Source organism: Coloeus monedula (genome assembly GCF_965178545.1).
Source record: "Coloeus monedula genome assembly, chromosome: 14".
NCBI classification, from domain to species: domain Eukaryota; kingdom Metazoa; phylum Chordata; class Aves; order Passeriformes; family Corvidae; genus Coloeus; species Coloeus monedula.
In genome coordinates, this window is record NC_138794.1 from 10,987,956 (window position 1) to 11,008,802 (window position 20,847).

General features: G+C 37.9%; 1 protein-coding gene across 5 annotated transcripts in view; it reads right to left on the reverse strand.

The window, feature by feature from the left end:
* DENND4A (DENN domain containing 4A) overlaps nt 1–20,847 on the reverse strand; it is a 49,135-nt gene that overhangs the window by 3,820 nt on the left and 24,468 nt on the right. For 4 of the 5 annotated variants that reach the window (XM_082290501.1, XM_082290502.1, XM_082290499.1 and 1 more), the window contains exons 11-32: nt 20,585–20,760; nt 20,009–20,109; nt 18,293–18,511; nt 17,902–18,047; nt 14,699–14,832; nt 13,717–13,852; nt 12,998–13,204; nt 12,789–12,917; nt 12,372–12,516; nt 10,387–10,512; nt 8,778–8,918; nt 6,840–7,933; nt 5,845–6,055; nt 4,989–5,083; nt 4,019–4,194; nt 3,739–3,885; nt 3,080–3,290; nt 2,582–2,836; nt 1,953–2,070; nt 1,771–1,797; nt 1,123–1,285; nt 134–198 (exon numbers count right to left, since the gene is read on the reverse strand). In XM_082290501.1, coding sequence (XP_082146627.1) covers nt 134–198; nt 1,123–1,285; nt 1,771–1,797; nt 1,953–2,070; nt 2,582–2,836; nt 3,080–3,290; nt 3,739–3,885; nt 4,019–4,194; nt 4,989–5,083; nt 5,845–6,055; nt 6,840–7,933; nt 8,778–8,918; nt 10,387–10,512; nt 12,372–12,516; nt 12,789–12,917; nt 12,998–13,204; nt 13,717–13,852; nt 14,699–14,832; nt 17,902–18,047; nt 18,293–18,511; nt 20,009–20,109; nt 20,585–20,760 — 4,222 coding nt within the window. The remainder of the gene's footprint in view (nt 1–133; nt 199–1,122; nt 1,286–1,770; nt 1,798–1,952; nt 2,071–2,581; nt 2,837–3,079; nt 3,291–3,738; nt 3,886–4,018; nt 4,195–4,988; nt 5,084–5,844; nt 6,056–6,839; nt 7,934–8,777; nt 8,919–10,386; nt 10,513–12,371; nt 12,517–12,788; nt 12,918–12,997; nt 13,205–13,716; nt 13,853–14,698; nt 14,833–17,901; nt 18,048–18,292; nt 18,512–20,008; nt 20,110–20,584; nt 20,761–20,847) is intronic. The other variant, XM_082290503.1, reaches the window with a different exon arrangement.

Sequence of the window (20,847 nt, forward strand, 5' to 3'; positions counted from 1 at the left end):
TAAAGTCCTTTTTATTTGGCACTTACCAGAGTGGCACACATCTAATCTACAGAATTTTTTTTTATGGAAGCTGAACAACTAAGTTTGCATGAATTCATCATCTGTGCTCATTTAAATAGTTGGCAGAACTCACCTATATCAATGTTATCTCTTCCCAGGGCAACAAGAGAAAGAAACAGTATTTCTCTGTAAAGGCTCCTGAAATGGTAAGAAGCTCAATCAGTTTATATACTGCACTGATGCACCACAAAACAACCTCTATTAAAAAAAGGATTGAAGCATTTAAAGATAACTTATTATTAAAAAGATGCAATTTGAATATAATTCCTGATTGTACCTCCAAAATATTGTCATTTCTGAGCTCTGGAGAATGCCCTGGATTCCCCATATATGGACATCACCCATGGTAGGTCCCCTGGAAGTTGCACCAAGTGCACGCAGAGAGAAACATGCACTTAAGCACTCAACCAAATTCCACCAGATTTAACCAGGCAAGGAATTTGCTATTCTGCATTTTCACATTAGCTTGAAAAAGCAGGCAGACAAGCAAATAAACACCTCGTCAATGCTCCAGCTGTTGACAAGACTGTTGTATATCCTAGTATTAATCAGTAAATCCAGGCAAGAAATGAAAATTCATAGGAATTAATGTTCACTAATTCCACTGCTAATGGAAAAAATCTCCTTCCTAAATATGAGACAACCTTTCTTTGGTTCTTTTCTGTCCTCTACTGAAGACTTAAAAATAAACCCCAAATATACCCATACACCCTAGAAACAAGTGTAGGGTTTTATTTTAAAACACCTAGTAATATATAAACAACATTTAACAACAAAATATACACACATATACCCCACTCCCTGCTTCCCATGGTTCAGAGGTAAGAAAAAGAGGTGGCTGTAAAGGAGAGGGGAAAGGGAAAAAGTAAAAAGGAAAAAAATGGACAAACTAAGTTTGTGAAAGTTACCAGAAAAAAAACCCAACTTACCAGAGTGATAAATTTGAGAACACTGGTGGAAAACAGTGCTTTTTTCTTTATAAAACACACTAGGAAAATATAATTCACAAATAACCTGATTATTGCCCAACACTGCTCCAGTTAGGCACATTGGTGGTCTTACCTCTGTCTTTTAACATGTGGCCACTTGTTGAGCCTCTCCAATATCTGACTCATTGGTCCATACACATCATTCATCTTAATGCTTTTCACCATACTCCTCAAGAGCTCCTGGTTAAAGGAGTCATCATCTTTTTGCAATAACTGGACCATTGGGTACTTCTGGGCTGAAAAACATTAGAAAGGCTGTAAGAATAAATAGATTCTCTGTGTAGCAAGTACAGAGTTATTAAAAAAAGGTGGAAGGCTACAGAAACCAAAAATATTGACATGTATGTAGTGAACAAAACATCAAGTAAAAAAATTTTCAATGTAGAACACAAAAAGCACATAAGAAAACTCAACAGATGCAATGGGCCATGAGCTATTTTCAGGTGTGTGATCCAACACCAGCAACAAAACTCTGAGTAAGCAAATTCTAAAAATAAGAACATGAGCCAAGTGGATGAATGGCATCAATGAAATGTATTGCCCTTTCATTCCTCCCTTCCCAAAGAAGAAGCCGCCACTGGCAATGCCAGTCAGTGATTTGATACAGAAATGCTGGAAAACTAAAAATTGTTCAAGCAGTTTACTGCTAGGCACAGAACCAACCTCCCCCCCAAAACAAGTCACCCAAACTGAGAATAGCAACACCAAACTTAACACTCACTCTCAAACAAAAGAGTGCGATTTTGACCTGCAAGACAAAAAGCAGTATGATCAAAAAATCAGTATTGTAGCTTGTGTGAACTATCCACAAAGACATCTTTTCTCAACATACATGCTTCAGTTGCTCAAAATGAAAATTGTTCTTAAAAAATGCCACCAAAATCCACAAGAAACAAAACTTACTCTGAGCATTCCACAAAATATACAGAGGCTGCCTCGGATCCTGATGCAATTTCATATTGTCCCATAGCATCTGAATAAGAACATATTTACTGTCCTCTGACATACAGTTCCGTGGAATCTGAACAGCGGAAAGCACACAAAGATATTTTATTATGAAGTCATGACAAAGGAGTTCTGTATTTAACATATATCTTCACATCTCTAGGCCTCATGGTAAAAAGCTTTGCTATTAAAACCACAGAAAGCTAAATCTGAACGGGATTGCCAGTGACACGGCAAATAAGTGTTTTGCCTATTTTCTACAGTCCTAAAATCTAAACTTCCTCCTTCTACTGCGTAGCTACTCAAATAGCAACAAAACTAACTAGAAGCTTATCCTCCTTGAAACTGAGGATCACAAATTACAGTGTGACAAGTAAGAGCTAAACACCAGCCCCCCACAAGCACTGCTGAGCACACATTCCAGAGTTTTGAATATTTTCCTTCAGCTGACACATTCTTTATCAATTCAGGACTGGGCTCAGCATAGTGCAAGACACATTTCTAAGAGCTACTGAACCATCTAATGATTTCCTATATGGGAAAACAACCATTTCTCCTATGTCAGTGTTTCCTATCTGATTCCATACCTTGGAGTTCTTATTGCAGTGCTCAGAAGAAAGTATTAATCCTGGTAAGTTGCTGGGCAAGTCCAAGCGCCTGAAATACCACACCAAATTCCAGAACACAATGGGATGATGATCTACAAAGTCTGCCACCGTTATTGCATGATCCCCTTCATTTTCAAGTAAGCTTTCAAGCTCCTTCCATACCACAAGAGGACTGAGGTAAGGAACTGTGATAGGATCAGGACTAGGCAAGCGCCATTCCAGGCCCAAGGAATCCTGCAGTAAGAAAGAAAAAATGCCATTAGTTGTAACTAATGTAATGAATGTAACTGTCTTTACAAGGTCTTATAAATGCTTTTCTTCTCTACAACACACTAACATCTAAAAGCTGCAACTAGCATTAGTTTAAATAACACAACCTAGCATTTACTGTAATTTAGGAAGGTTAATGCTGTTACACATTTCTCTAATCTATGGCACACATGAAAAAATGACTTTTAAGGTAGAAAAACTACACACTGTTGGTCCTTGCAAAGTAGCAGGCAGGCTACCAGTAGGAATGATATGGCTGATCTTCTGGTTTTCCTTCTCATCTTCTTCCAAAGGACCAAAAGTACTGATGCTCCTTGCTACAGGGTGACTTGTACATTCTGACCCAGAAGTATTTTGTCTTCGTCCTGAGGGGATCTGGATACTTCTGGCATAAACATTGTCATGCGGCTTAGATTTGCTAGAGGAGAGGGAAAAAAGAAGAAAAAAGAATCTCAGCTTTTTGTTTTACTCTGAGTGCTCCAACATGTACACAGACAGACAGAAATAAACTGGAAATAATGGACCTGACAGTTTGAATTCTGCCTTGTCAGCCACCACACTCATTCACGTTACAGTGCAAGTTTTATTCCCCCTTGCACTGATGAACACAAACGTCCTCAAAAGAGTTCATAAAACTTGCAGAATTACAAATGCCAACATGAATTTGTATATTAGGGATGAAATGGTGCATATCAGGCAGAGAAAGCATGATGTGGCCAGCTGAGAGATGAGGGAGAGGCAGCAGAGAGATCCTCTCTCAAATCAATTTATCCTCTTCAAAAAATTTAAATTTATTTCAGTTGATTAAAATACAGGCATATCCATGGAGAAGCTAAGGAATTTCTAGGCAGGAAATGCACATCTACCTATTTGAATTGATATCCTCTTGGACAGACATCAGGGATGTAGTAAGGCCAACAGTGCCTGTGGTGTTACAGGACTTCCCGCTCTGATTGGAAAAAAGGGATGGGAACTGCATATTTTCTGTAGAAGGGCTGGACTTCAGAAAATACCTGCAGGGAAAGCAGAAGCTTAACATTATCCGAAAAAAAAAAACAAACCCCAAAAAAACCCCAAATCCCAAACAAAAAGCACTTCCCAATGACGAGCATTCAAAATTGAGGAAAATTCCAATATTGTTATTACCGCCCAGGCCGCCGCAGATCTCGGATTTCTATGCTTAAAAAAGGCAGAAATAAATTGCCACAGAAGGGACACGTGGTATTGAGATTTGAATCGTCTGCTGTCCAGCCTGCCATGATTTCTTCATCATGAACCAAACAGTCACAAGTCCGACACCGAGAACAGCTCGAGATGAGGACCTGCACAGAGCAGGAACAGAATCCACTAGAACATGTTCTCAAAGCTACTTTTCTTTCACAGAGCACTTAAAACTGCAGCTAAAATCTTTGCCCTTTGATGAATATTCCTCCCCCCTTGCATACAAGTTCATCCTGTTATTGCTTATCAGATTAAAACCAGTCAGTTATTAAATAACATTTCTATGAACAGTAACACGTTATTTGTAATCTGCAAGCATAAAAGTACAAGACTATTTATGCAGCTGCATAAACTATGATTAGAATTTAAACACACTTCTGTGGTGACTGTCAGTATTGTAGAAATGGGAAAAAAAGATGCAAATGAACAGTCATTAACCTAAATCCAGGGTGGGGGGTAAGGGGAGGGAGAAAAGCAAAGAAAATAATGAAGAGCCACCCAAACCAGCCTAACAGTGAAAAGAAAAATGATCTTACTAGAAGTTACACCAAGAAATAGGTAGTTCTCTTTTCTGTGTTTTTAAACATACAGTGCTGCTTAAGACTTGATATTTTCACTTTGAACAAATTTATCTCCACAAGGGATTTAGATGCCTGAATTCAATTGCATCCAATAGTAAACTCTTGAGAACTGAAGCTTTAAGGACCAAAAGATGTGACTGAAATAAAGACCTTTCTAGAGCAGGATTTGAAATTAAATCTACTTTGTGACAGAAATCTCTATCTTTCAGTGTATTAGTTTTAAGCTTTCAACTTTACCAGAGATACAGATAATATTCATATTTAAAGACATGTGCTCCTAGTCCACTGATTAAAATCAGTAAATCATCCTGTACCTCCATGGCATAGTTCTGGAACACGCTGGTACTGCTTGTGCTGCAGGAAGATACCAACTCTGATTTGTCAGGTAAAGGGAACTTGGAAAGTGAACCTGTTAACAGAAGAAACCCAAAGTACTAGTTATTCCAAAAATGCATTTTTAGCACTCTGTCTTTCTGCTCAAACAATACTGCAGTTATAAAATGTGTGATGGAAGGTGCAACAAATGAGATACACTGGTTCAGAACTGTGGAGTGTGAGGCTGCCATCTGCCCAGCACCAACCAAGGCAAAAATAAAAGCTACCAACAAACAATTTCCATATGTTCAGTTTTCTTTGTTAACAACAGTTGGTAGCTTGAAAACAAATTTTAAGCAATTCATAGCCACATTTTCTGTGTGGACAAAAACTAGGGAAGGACAAGAGGTGCTGTTTGTACCCCACAATGACATCAGAAACTGATACAACAGTCATGACCAATTATCCAGCACACATTAGGAAAAAAACCCTATGAAGTCTGTCTGATAATCAGCTTCAACAGTGGCTTATAGAAAATCGTAACAGATTTTAAAAAAGTATTTTTACTACTTTTAGAAAATAGAACCGGACCAATGAAGTTACCATTACAATGTTTCTATAGATGTTTTCTGGAGCTGTACAACTTACACAAATAAGGTGTTTACATGAATACTCAAGGACTCAAAGGGTTTCCTATTTGAGTAAGAGTTTTCAGGTAGTAAAAGGAATTTACTTCTTCCACAAAAAGGACTAATGACTAGGATGATCCTAAGCTGATAATTATGAAAGAACAACTTTTCAAACTAGAATGTTTTTGTTCAGAGTGATGAATACCATGCAAAAGCTGTCTCTTACCACACTGGTCAAATTGTTTAGCTGAGCTATCATGGGAAGCTGAGCTTTCCAGGCTTGTCTTGCTGATGCTAATTCCCTTAATTTCTGATGTGGTGTTCTCCTGAGGAGAAGCACTTTCAAAATCATTGCAGACATCTTCATCAGTGAGAGAAGTAGATTCTGAGTCCAGAGCTCCAAGAGATGAAACACTTGCTCTGTCTGAATTTTGATCCTGAGAGAAGAAAAGAAGTTCCAGTAAAAAAATGAAAGGAAAGCAAAAATATTTCTGACAAAAAGGGGAAGCCTTCTTTGTCTCAGTAAATTCAAGGCATGACCCTCCCTCCTTGGAAGATCACAGACCTGTGCTCAGAACTGATGCAAGACAAGGGAAGTCCCACTCTGGGTTAAACAGCTACACCAGGATTCCTTTTTAAAGATTCTCCTAATAAAAATAATTAAGTGAAATCATAACCATTTTAATCCTATAACTTTTTCACCCCATTGCTACAAGAATTATCAGCAGCTGTAGGAATACATTAGGATAGACAAGGCAAGTGTCTCTCTGCATTACCAAGGAGTGGGAACAAAAGTAGTTTTGATTTGAATTGGTAGCAGTATAGAACGTTCTAACAAATGACCTCAGATCAAAACTAGCTTTAAATTACTTTGGCAAACAATACAACCAGATTTCCCCTTACTCATAAAAGCAATAAAGACTTAAACCCAGTATTTGCTTATTTAAATGTTTCTTCTTTAGGTTAAAAAGGGAAGCCAGAGCAGTCTTTGTTCTGTCAGGACACTTCTGTTCTCCCATTAAATATATTCAGAACCTAAGCTAGACAAATTTTATTCAGGACATTAAAATTAGGATTCTGGTATATCAAACATGATTAAAACAACTTAATGTACATAGTCTACAATGACATAGGTCATGCAAGGGATTCATCACATGAGGGTCAGTAATTAAACCTTTATGAAGTTCTTCCTTAATTGATAGGATCTTAATAAACATTTACCTTTGCAGATGCAGCATACATTGCAAATTTGGAGTACCACTTGCTTGCTTTCTCTGCAACCCCTTTTCCAGCAGAGAACATGCTGCTTTTCAGAACATCAAACTTGGGAGTTAACAGTGTGTCCAAGTTGAACGATGGTGATGACACAAGTGTCAATGCACTGGTTGTGTCCTGGGGCTGTTCCTTGGCTGGGCTGTTTGGGGAATAAGCTGGGGAAGACCAAAGCCTGTCCCTTGGCCTTTCTTCATTTTTTGCATGGTAGCTCTTAGATTTGGTAAGACTGGGTGGCCTTGGGGAGTTTGGGGGAAGGCTGGACCTCCTACAAGGCTGGATAATGGTTGGGCTCCTTTTATTAGCATTTCTGTCATCAAAGGGTTTTTGCAACTCAATGCTCGGGGCACGACTGGACAAAGGGCTGCTCATGTTGTTCATGTACATGACTATCTCTTCAGCTAAGTCTCTTCTTGCAGATGGAGTAGAAACACTTCTATCATCATCATCCTCCTCATCCTCTTTCTGCTGTTCTGTCTCAGCAACCAGCAGAGACAATGGATCAAATCCAGTTTCAACATCTGTCTTTTCAACTGGCTTTACCGGAAAGCTGCTCTTTCTTTGCAACCTTTTTGATTTTTCACTGGAAGTTTTCACTGCTGTAGGTGTTTCAGGTTCTGCATCCAGGTCTTCCAGATCAAAGATAACAGGAGACTCTGTTTTATCTGTAAAACTGCAATCAAAAGCTGCATCTTCATCACTGGATTCTTTCTCCAGGCTTTCTCTCTTAGACCCTAAAGAGGAAGTTCTGATATTAAGAGTTTTTGGCCGTATGCTTTTCTGTAATGCACTAGATAGAATTTTGGCATCAGCTCCCAGTTTTTCAACAATTTCTCCAGGGTTTGCTTCCTGGTTGATTCTGTTTATCATGAGTCCCACTAAGCCATCTCCACTCAGATTCCGGTTCCTGCTTTCCCACGGAATCTCCCTTAAGTCAGCTTCCACTGCACTTTTATGTCTCCTTCTTAAGGATTTATTTTTTATAACTTCTGCTTCATTGGCATCCTCAAAAGATGATGTAAACAGTAATCCTACAGAACTCTCTGAAAAACAGATGGAACAAGGTGCTTTATTTGTTGCTATACAAGTAAACTAAACAAAAGTACAAAAGAATGCAAATTTGTCTCATCTTTCAAGCATTTTACAACACAGATGGAATTCACTGTGTTCTGCTAGAGGCTGAAATGTTGAGCTGACCACGGTCATAACTTTTAGGAAGGGACAGACAATAAAACACTTAAAAGGGAGTAAAATCATACACCTCCAGAGCACTTTGAGAGACACCATCAAGAAAAGTCTCAGCTGTATTTACTTTCCTCTTTTTACAAGGTTTGAAAGCAAAGCATAGCACAAGTATCCAGGAAATGGAAAAACCCCACCACTTTCTAACTTAATGAATTAAAAACAGAGCTAATAAGGGGGATTATTGTCAGAGAAATCTCCATTGTATGCAGACTTTAAAGTACACGACAATACTTCAAGCATAGCTAACAGTATTATAATAACCAGATCTGAAATTATTAAAGACGCATGAAAATGTCTGAAAGTGTCTTTTAAATTCCACTGCATAGAAACCCCTTGTCCATCCTGAAGGAATTAATTAGTTGCTGGAGATTATAAGAAAAAACCCAAGATTTTGGTGTTTTGTAAGCAGATGTTAACTACAGCAAAAAAATAGAACAAACAAGAAAAAATCTGGAAATGCAGAATATTCCCATGCATCTTCCTGACACAGCATATGCTGACTCCAACCTAAATGCCCTCCCCCGCATTTCATCAGCCACTGCTATTACAGAAATAAAATACTGTAAGTTTAGTGGACAACAGAACTTAGGAACACTACTTAGAGTGCATTAGTAACTATATATATATTTTCCCTCCACTCACCCCTGCTCCCTTCTGCCACAGTACTGTCAACAGTGCCATTGAGCCGCACAATGCTGGAAGTGGCTTTGTCATTCCTGGAGTTCTGGTAATTCAGTTTAGGCAGGCAGTCCCCACTCCCTTTTGTGCTCTCCACTTCGGACACTGCAGACAGAAGAAGAGAGTTTTGTAGAATCTGAGGAACTCCCCTTAAATCTCAAGTCCCCATTACCTACTGGACACCTCACACAGGATTAAGTGACATCATGTAGTACCTACCCCAGGCTACACAGGCTGACATCTGCCTGGGCAGAGGTTTTCACTATGGATATTTAACTCCCAGCATTACTTTTGGAACTGGAAGTTCCATAAGCTTCTCTACACAGAGCCCAAAAATGATTCCAAAATACGTGGTGGTTGTGAAGATTAAGACCATCCTTGTTCACTTGCATAGAAGAGGTGTAAGAGCATTTTCTCCTGCCCTTGCAAGAGCTCAGCTTCACATCAATCTCACTTCCCCCAGGACTACACAGGAGAAATGAAGTAAATGTGAATATTCACATTCAACTCTTTCAGATATGAAATAAAAATTCCATTGCAGGTGAGTACCCAAAATAGAGAATTACTTCTCTAAGGGATTTCAGGCAACTTTCATATTATCAAGTTGTTTTCAAAACTGCAAAATGTTTTAGCACATCATATTATTATAGAGAGCCACAAATGTCAGAATTAATAAATTAGGCAGAATTCACGTTTTCTGCATCCTTAAAAGTTTTATTAAACCTAAATAACTTGTCTGTAATCTTACATATATGTTCTTATGATCACAGATAAGACAACTTTTCAAGCAAATTGAAGAAAAAAATATTAGTGCTAGAAGGAAGATCGTGGGGAAAACACTGAAGCAACTTACCTAATTGCATATTTTCTCAGACTTTTATGTTACTTGACAAAGGGATAGTTAACTCATATAGTAGGAGAAAGCCCACTGAAAAATTTAAACAATTATATTACTAGGGGAACATTTACTAAGAAGGGTATTTTCCATGAATATACATGGGAATCTGTAGTACTTCACCAATTTTACTACACAATCTGATCTTCTATGTTCTTGCATGAAGTCGATGCTGCTTGACTGCACTTGAGGGAATCAAGAGCAGCAGATGCAAAACCTGAAGAAAAAAAAAGCCTTCCCATTTTGATGCATCTCCCAAACTTTGAGAATTCCAAGGAGCTGGGTAATTTAAACCTCTCAGACTTGCATAATTTCAGCTGTTCTCCTCTTACAGGATTTATAAAGAAACCAGACTGGTAGAAAAGGCTTTTCTGTAGATTATGCCTATGAGGCAATTTCATTTTTTCAAAAGACAAAAACATTAGGCTATAATTATCATTAAGTCTTTATGCTACCATTATCACTTATTTGAAACAGGAGAGAAAAAAGGACTGTAATTTTCAAAGTGAAACCATCAGACATCCAGAAAATTTCATTTAGAAAAAGAACTTTAGGCAGTGGCATAAACTGGCATTATCACACACACTCACTGTGAGGAATCAGCTGTCCCACTTAGCTTTTGCTGAAATCCTTATTTATCCCAAATGAACCAGATATCTGTATTCACAAGATACATACGAGAACTGGAGTCACTCTCTCTCTTGTCCTCCTTTTGTTCTTGGATGTCTTGAAGACAAGTTTTGCCTTGCTTGGCTTCTTCTTTGAGTGATGTGTTATTGCCAGTGTCTGAAAGTCCCCCTATCACTGCAGGGCAACATCAGAATAAAGACAATTATGGTGTTTAATAGTGTGACATTGTTCAGGGGAATAAATTGAATACCAACAGTAATTCAAAGGCCTCTTATCAAGAACATTCCAATTAACAGTGAACATTTTACCACCAAAAAAAAAAAAAGAGAAAAAGGATTGGCTTCTTATAGCATAAACACTGAAGTCATGTTTTAGAGGATGAAATTAAACGGGTAATGAGCAACATTTCTTTTAAAATATTGAACTAAAGCACTGTTTGATTCTGCTGCCTGGTTTATTTGATCAAAATGTCACATCTTTTCAAGAGCTCTAAGAGGCATGTAAACATGGTTTCATTTTAGTGTCATATGTTTCTCAGAGGTAATGCATGTGATTCTCGTGGCTTCACTCTAGAAAGTAAAAAAAATTGAAACAAGGCAGTAGCAAGCATGAGTTTGTCTGCAAAATTAGATTAAAATAGAAATAACCAACATCATCCCAAAAACCCCTGCAAACATTCAAGCCACTTATCTGGTCATTCTCAAGCCAAAACACTGCCCAGGTGTAATTAATAGAGTCTCTCTCCAGAATCAACAGAGTCCAAAATAATTCAAAGTTTTCCCTCTTTTCCCTACAGATGCTGCACTGAACAGCTACAGACAGGGTAAAAACCTTGCTGCTATGGTAAAGATAAGAAAATAATCTGGAATTTATGGGAGAGTTTTTTTGATTTCCTGAGGAGTCAGCACACATTCTAGCTATGAGATTTCATGCAAACTAATCTTGAAAAATCAGATGATGTCAAAAGCAAATACTATTAATTATATAAGTGACAGTTATTTCATTAAGATCTAATTACACTTCCTTAGTTTACATGGTCTGAGTTGCAAACAGCATTTTGCTCTTGTACAGTGCTTTGCATAACTGGTTTTCAATAAAGTGGTTTATCAGGAAGTTCAGCTTCATGAAGAACAGGCAGAAATAAAGCAAAAGTGTTCAAGGTCATCCATAAGGTTAATGATAGAGCCAGAAGTAGGACTGGAGTCTCTGGGGTCTAGGAGAAGTCATCTAGCCATAAGGCCATCATATCTGTTCTGTTTGTCAGGGCAAAGATTTATTTGTACACATTTAGAATCACAGAACAGCCCTGGTGGGAAGGGCTTTGAAAGTTGAGTCAGATGACCTACATACATTTATAAAAGTATGTTGTAAAGGTCTTCCAAGGTCCACATGAACTAAACTAACTACATTGCTGCTACTTTACGATGTACTATCGTGCTTTACTACCAGGAAGTTCTAAGTACCATGGAAATCAGTACTTTAAAAAATATCAATTACAGGCATGGCCATATGACCATTTGATGTTCACATTATGTAAGTCTCTACTGAAAAGAAAAAGAAAGAAACCCCACAATTTACAGCCTCACATGTTTTACTTATATTCTAGATAAAAATAAACATGATCACTGCAGGTGGGTATGCAGAACCTGCAATCAGTACTGCAAACTCAAGGACTAGTTCTAGTTGCCTCTTAGCTAACATCAAAAAAAAAGGGGCAAATAAAAAAAAAGCAAGGCTGGACAAAAGTTTCTGCCAGTTATAAGACTGGTTATTGGATGAACTAGGATAATTATCACAAATTTCAGGTCCATATTTTGTCTCCACTTGTCTTGTGAATAGCTGATACAACAAATGAATAGCAGAGTATTTCAGATTCAAAGGCAATAAAAGATACTGCTTTTTAAAAATTATGCAGTAACTACTGTTTTTTCTTCTTCTAAAACAGTTTTATCAAAATCACAAAAGAAAGATTTTTTCAAAGAATTTTCTTATCAGCATGAACATAAAAAACCAGTAGGATGTGAATACTCTACCAGGAACAGACGTATGTGCAGTGCTTGCTGGTAGCTTTTTCAATGCTTTTTTAAACTGTGCTATTCCTAAGACAACATTTCGTATTTTCATCCAGAGGAAATAGCCACCTCGATTGCTTGAAGGCCAGGTGCTTTCCAAAACAGCCTATTTTGGAAATATCAAAATCAAGTAAAGTCATCTTCAGGAAGAGTCGGGTGTGAAAACTGTTAAAATTTCAAACTGAGTTACACTGGCAGCAATACAGTAGATTTCTAAACCTACAAAACCAAAACCCACAAAATGATTCTGTCTTGTGTTACTTCAACTTACATGAAATTACAGAATCACACCTGAAGTGCTTTGTTATTTTTCTCCCTTCTATTTGCCTGGACAAAAATGAATTTTTGTCCCCCCCATACTCTCTAAAACATACTCACCTTGTTGTAGTAGCCATAGGTGATGGCATTGGGGTCGATGCCAGCCTTCTGCATTTCAAAGAGCACCCTGACTGCCAGCACAGGCTGCCCATACTGCCCACACAGCTGCATAAGGACTCTATAGCACACCTGCAAACACACACCAGTGAGCCCTGAGCTCCCAACACCTCAAACCCACGCACTCCTTCAGGAATTCGGGGTTATTTTACCTCATCAGGTGGATCTATTTTTTTGGTGTGCATTTTCTGTAGCACATCATAGGCAGTTCTCAGAGCCCTGACTTTGGAGTGGCAGACTTTCACATAGGCAGGGAGGCAGATGAACCAAAGGCCGTAGCAGTGACGGAGCAAACACCTGGACCACATCTGGGGGATGGAGGAGTACTTCTTAGCAATTTTGTGGGCAGATTTAATTTCCTGGAAAGAAACATGGAGATTATTTGTGTGTGTGTTTGCATCTACATCACACAAAGCTATATGTTAAAAACTGAACATGTACCATCATATCCATGTAAACTGCAACAGTAATATTAACAATATAGTAAAGTGGGAAGAAATATAAAAGCAGTGAGAGTTACACCAAAAACAGTCACTGTGCAATATTCCAGTGCTAAAACCTTGCATTTCTTTAAATCTCTATCACTTTGAAGTTAGAGTCCCTCAAAGTTAAAAGCAATCAAGAAGAGGATTTGGAAAACTCATGGAGAAGAGTGTGAAGAAAGGGGAAGGGATAGGGACAGCACAGCAAGTAACAACCTGTACAGGGGCCCTTGTAGCACATGGTGCAGGCAAGAAGCACATCCAGAGAACAATTATTAACACAGTGACCAGGTCAGTGAAGAACTGAAGAACCATCAGACTGCTTTACAGTCAAACTCAAGCTGTCCCCTTCCAAAGCACCTCACACTCCAAGAATAACCTGCAAGTACCTGTTTAGTTCTTCTGAACATTGGTGATGGGCTGTTGGGGCTACTGGCTTTTGAGGACAGTTTGTTATTTGGTGCTGTGAGAAATCCTTCAGGCCGTTCAAACAATTCTAGTTTTAATACTGGAAATCCATTATAGCTGTAAGAGAAATGTCAGTCCTGTAAGTCAGCTCCAAAGCAAATGCATCACATAATGGCAAAGGAAATCAGCTACACCTGCACCAGAGGCTTCCCAGGAAATAAACACAAAAGCAAACCTTTAAAGACACCACTGACAAAGTGGCTCACTAATCCCTCAGCATGGTTTCATATGCCTGCACAAACAGTCTCTTAACCTGTTATTCAGTGTAAGCAACTTAAATTGATAAATGTATTTACTGTCATAGCATTTTCTTTAATTAATGTGTCAAATGCATTAGTATTGATTCTATTTAATAAAAGAAAATAATGTGTGGCTTAGTCCCCAGTGAGCATCACATGACTGAGGTTTATGAAAATCAATAGGAAAAACAGCAATCTAAAAGATTAAATCAGATTAGAAATAAAAATATTTCTCAGAATTAATGAGGAAACCAACAAACTCATCTGACATAATTAATAAATTAGTAACACTAGTTTTCAGTGATTCTTTATATGTACTCTCTTTCCAAAGAATATCTGCAGTTTGTATTGTTATCAGTAATAGCAGAGGACAACAGACGGGGTCCATTAATTTCAACTTTAAGCTTAAAAGGTGACAATAGCCAGCACAATGTAATGTGATCACTGCAAGCTTTATTAAGTATTATTGCTTCTGTGTACACACACAGAATTAAAGCTTCAAAAGAACTGTCACGACAGCCGTTTTACACACACATTTTACTTGAGCAACATGAAGGGACACGAAAAATCTGTACTTCCTGACTCTCACAAGAACCTAGAAATTAAACTCTACAAGGGCAGCTGTTAGGATTTTGGCTGGCATCCTGTTGTGTCCTTAAGCTACCTGTATTGTAGAGGGTGCTCTTCCCCATTTGGCAGATGAGGGATCTCAGGTGGTGTTATGAAAACTGTGTGCTCACTCTTGTAGGACTCATCCAGCTCTATAAGTCGTGTTTCCCCAGTTTTGTCCATATCTACCTGGAGAAGGAAGTTAAAAGGAAAAGTAGTTACCAGGGGCATTGTGTTTTCTGTTTACAGCTGTATGATCAACAGGACAAAGTCTGCATCAGCATCAAAGAACAGCATCTTAAAAGCAAGGACATGACACCTTGCCAAGTTGTAATGACAATAATAAGTGTTGCATTGGTTTTGTGAACTTTACCCCAATCCAATAATCAGTGTTTAATGGTATAGTCTGAACTGTCTGTTTTCAGGTAAATATTTTAAGTAGTATGAAGAGATTAATCCTTCTGAACACAACCATTTCTAGAACTATGCTTCCAACTGCAGCAGTAGCTTGAAATTTATTTTTAAATATAAAAATAAGAGCTATTTCCCCCTCTTTTAATCACTGAAAACAATACCAAGCTTTATCAAATTGTCTGGTGCATACAGAAGGTACTACCAGCACCATCCACAATTGCAGTGACTTACACAGCACTTAATGTCTTGATAGTTTGCAGAGACTGCAGAAATACACATGCACTCCAAGAGAATGGAATATAAATGTGTGATCTTAGTGAAGTTAAAGGGGGACAGGCACAGCTTTGTTTTTCTAATTTAAATTACTTAAATGGTTTAAGTGGCAACCAAATGACAGCCAAATGGCAGAATACTTCAAGGAAAGGAATAACAACCTGTGGAACCCAAGAATGCATGTTTTTCATGCATTAAGAGTTTGGCGACAGAGAGTTAATGTATAAAAAGACTGCATAAAACAGTTCTCTGCCTTCAGTGAGGTGCAAATATATCAAGTAGTTTCAGTAAAATTCTTGAATATTTAAAGTTTGATAAACATACAAAGAGGTGTCCTTAATTACACATTTTGCTGCATGAGACAGATGGAAAGCATTAGCAAATTGAACCAGCCAAGTAGCAAGAACATATGGCTCCTGAGAAGCAGCAGTAAACGAAACCTTACTTGCAATTTAAATACTTCTAAGGATGTAAAAACCCCACAGCTATAAGTTTTACCAGTGAAATATAATAAAGCCAGTAGCTTAAATGTGTGTCGAATTGAGGTAATTTTTGAACTCCTGGAAAAATGAAAACTTGTGAAACAACTACACTGTATCTTTCAGTTGACAAAATGGGTAATCAATTACAATCTGCTGCTGCTGTCTAGGACCAAATAACATAGAAGAGATTACTCTACAGCTTAAACTACTCTTACAAATTATTCAAGGCTGGGCTAAGTTGATATTTTATAGATAACTAATTTCACAGTACATAAAATTGGTCTCAAGCCAGTAGTCTATAACTACCCATAAGAAAGCACCTTTCAACTCATGACATCACTTTCATACATATCCTGTCAGGTACTGGTTCACCTTATAAAAGGTTAAAATATAAATATTGGCTTTATTGGAACAATTCAATTTTGATATCTGGTCTTGGCTACAGCTCTAGTTGGTACAGCATTCCTTGGTATACTTCAATATATTGACTTTGTATGTTACTGGTAAGAACAGTATCAGAAATAAAGAGAAATCAGGAAGGAGAAGCAGGAAAGAAAAGATGAGGCAAATACATCATTGTTCAAAGAAATCCTACATGGGAACCTGCTCCCTCATGTCAGTGAATATCCAGCTTCACAAGCAATTCTAAAGCCATGGCAAATCCTGAAAACATAGCAATGCCAGTGCCTCAGTTTCCCCATAGTTATCCCTGGCACAGAAGCAGCTGTCCCAATAATAAGCTTGAATAAAATCCTCCCTGCCAGGAATGGAAGTTGGAGAAGTCTAAGTGCATTCTGGAAAATTTATTCTCACCGAACTGTCATGAGCATTTTTTATAGTGGAAAGAAGCTGTCCAGGGCATCAAGCAGCAAAATACCTGGCACTAGAACAGACAAGTCTCTGTTTCAGCTGTATAAATGGCTACTTAACCTTTCCGAAAAGGTGAAAGCTCCAACAGCTCCACAGATTATGTGCAGTCTCACAGTGACATCAGCAATCTAAGCATGACTTTTTTAAAGAGATGTCTGAGTTCCCAGACAAGATAACTTTAGCTTATGGCATCAACTTCAGCACCCTCATAAACCATTCTATAAAATGAAATGCAACAGATAGAATTTGACACTTACACAGTCACTGCGTTCTGAATAAACATCCTATTTAACATCAGCCAGAGAACTAAACTGCAGCACAAAGGAAACCAAGTGCTGCTCAGCAGTTCAGTCACTGGGGTCTCTTTCTGAGTAGGAGAGCTCCTGTTTTATGCACAAACTGGCACATGGCAAAGCAAGCACTACACATTGAAGGGTTTCTAACAGAGCTGTAGGACTGACTCAGCATTACAAAAATGTTTGTAATTAACTCGATTTACAACACATGAATACCTGCAAGTCATGCTATAGAACTGGGAAGCAGAGTTTTGAAAACTGCTACTACTAAAATATTGAGACTAGCAAAAGCTATAAAGAGCATTAAATATCATTATACCATCCTTTTATATTTCTCTCAAACTTCACTGTTTTCAGATTTCTTCTCAAAACAGCTCCTTTTAGCTCATCTGCACTTCCACGAGAAAATGAGCCACAAATAGGAACTGTAAACAGCAGTTATTGGTCTTCAATATTAATTCCCATGGAACAAACAGCAGGTGACCTACTTTCCAGGAAATCTCAGACAACTGCACCCTGCTTAAACAGCAGTGTCCCAGAATATACTGGTACAGGTAGCCAGTGACAACTAGGTGTGGAATTTCTTATCATATTCATAGAAATAGGGATATAAGATTCTGGGTTTCGGTTCAGTCCTCCTTCTTGCACTTCTTACAACAGGCCAGTATTACAGAAATTTACACACATGTGAAAATTAGGACCTCTAATTTGTTCTCCCGATGTTTTACTTACATTCAGAAATTTGAAGCAAAAAATGGAATGAAGCCCCACAAAAAAGGAAAATGGAAGGCTATGATGATGAGAAAATAGGAAAATAAAAGGAAAAACAAACTTGCATTTCAAATACATTCTGGTAGTACATTATCAGATAAGGTGGACAACACCAGAAGTTCAACACTGTATGCACACCAAGACTTGCTTACTTTATCCACACAGTCATCAAAGAAGGCAAGGCTGGCATCCTTGTCACTGACAAAAGAACATTCCTCAATGAAGCGAATGAACATCTGGGTTTTGGTCATCAGGGTGTAGAACTTCTGATGGGAACGGTCTCTGCTTTTGAGGAACCCTGCAAAGTGCAATCAGCAGCATTGTCAGAATGCCTAGAACGGAAAAGCCCTCACCAGAACTCAGTGTAGGTTCTACTTATGTGCAAAAAGCTTTCTGCAATCTTTGCCACTACTGTGCAAATTTGTCTGCATTTATATTTCCCCCATAATTTGCAACACTAACATGCAAATGTTTTTATTCTGTAGATAGAAGAGAATTAAAAATAGTAAATAATACAAACAAAACAAGTTTATAACTTTTCACCTTGTAGTTCAAACAGAGAACTTGCATCTGTGGCTGTTTCGGAGGGTGCCTCTGTTATTGGCCTGAGATAAGACCTGTAACCTTTTAGGATTGAAGCCATGAAACAGAGAAATGCTTCCTGGATCTCCAAATCTAAGAGATGCAATTTCTTCCCAGAATTAAAATCATAATCATTCATTGCCAATTCCATGAATGCATCTTCTCTTGGTCGCTGTTGCACTGTGAACAAAACAACATTATACGGTTTTACTTTTTTCCCCCCTCAATATTGGTCAAAAATACTCTGTTTATCTTCCTAGATTCAGTGATTACTGAACTCCATTACATTTGGAATAGATTAAAATATACAGAGATTCAATCATGACATGTGACAATGGATTCAGCTTGACCTTCTGTACCTCATGTATCTGGGGATAACACCAAAAGAAAGATGTACTGGTCTTGTCAGCACATGTTACTACAGCAACAGAGAACCAGTGTGAACAGAGCTTTAAAAAGCCCTCAAAGAAAGTTTTTGTAAAACCATGTGAAAATTCAGACAAGAGCTGACTAAAGAAGCATACTTTCAGGACAAACACATAGATGGGATGTATTTTTTTTGATTGTGCCTTTTATTTCAAAGTGCTCTCAAAAAGTGGACAATGCACATTAAGTACCTACATACACAGAAAAACACCACTTAGAGGCAAAGTGGAGCCATTAAAACACAGCACTGCAAAATGCTGCTACAGACAAAAAGCTGGTGGGTTTTTTTTAAGATCTAGCAAAACCTGTATTCTTTAATTATGCACTTAGATCAACATTTTAAAGCTATCAGAACTCTAGCTAAGACTTCACTGCTAGACCCAGAGTTTGGATACATTCTAATAATGTCTCAGGAAAGTGAAAGGATGGTTTCATCACTGTCTTTCCACATAATATAATTATAGTCAACTTTACCTCGATATCATTTTTAAGCAACCTACTCTGTAATAAGATTTAAGATCATTACCACTCTATTTTTACATACAGAATATAAGGTTTAGAGTTTCTTCTAAAAAAGCCCTCACACTAAAATATATCAAAATTCTGAAGCATCAGATAATTTTCATCAGCTATACGCTTCTTTGTGCATCACACCCCAATAAACTTCTGTTTCTGTACATTCTAATCAGGACACAAATTCTTGTGACCTCAATAGCCAGGAATGTGTAAAAAGCCTTTAAAAAACAAGTGCTTTGTTAAAATGAATTTCACTAAAACCACCCCTTATCCATTTTTCTGCTTCTCACATCAAGGTGCAGTATACCTTGCTCAGCAATATTTGAGGATTCTATCAACCACAAATTTTTACTTAGAGATGTTCAGTAATTGTGCCTTACATTTAAACCCCTAATGTTTACAAAACACTTGTTATTTCCATCTTAAATTTTTAAATGAGGTACTATTAGCTTAAGTGTCGAAGTTATTTCAATTTCAATTGCCAAGACATCAGCAAACTTTGAGCAGACTTTGAAGATGAAAAAAAAAGGTCTTTATTAGGTCCTGGCTCCTCTGTCCCAAAAGTCCCCACATAGTTTCTCTAATCTCCAGACTTAGAGCACAGATTTTCCCATTCTGTAAAAATAAATGTTTAGTGGAACTGGTAACTTTGGAACACATTTAATTAGCTACATTTATCTGTTTTTGTGGCACACTGTGCCTGGTGTAAGTCTTACTATGTTTTTTCCCACTCACATTCTGCCAGTTGCTGATACAAAGTATTTAAAGTGTTCATCAGATTTTTACAAGGTTTCTTTGGTAAGATCTTCCATGCAATAGCTTTCTTGTCTCCAGTTCTGGAAAGGGAAAAAAATAAGTATAAGCATGCACTCAAATGTGTTCAGAGGATGTTCCCTCCCACCAGAGGAAGAGGTTTCACTCCATTAAAACTGGACTGAAAAGGATTGCAAACCAACTAACAAAGTCAAATTTGATTTACTGTGTGGAGATCTGATCAGAGCCATCCAACCAATGCTCTATATTTCAGGCTGATGATTATACTGCCACACTCATCAGCACTGAAATCAATCCTGTTACAACTCACCAGAGATAGATTAATGGTCTTAAACACCTGTCATTGCACTAGCAACCACCACTCATGCCATGTTTTGAGCTCTGATTACTTAAACTGGCATGGACAGAAGGAAAAGAAAATAAAAGAAAAATTAAAAGAAATACCCCTCCAAGTTTTGCCAAAAAGCCAGGTTTTGCCTCTGAAAATAGGAAGCAAAAAAAATTAACAGGGAAGAAAAATTGTTGATAAATACTTACTGAGAAATTGTGTTGGTATCCAGGTCAACACAGCTGACATCAGGTGGGGGGTCATAGAGATCAAAGTATCTGGAATCAATTCCCACTATGAATGGGCACGGGGCACTCAACACATCTGCCAGTGCCAAGGGACAGAGAGGAATATATGGGCAAGGCCAATGGAAGGGAAATATCATCTTGGAAAACATGCAGAGACAAAAACACAGGTTAAACATGTGCAATACAGTCTATGCAAGAACAAACCACACTTCACTAACTCCAAA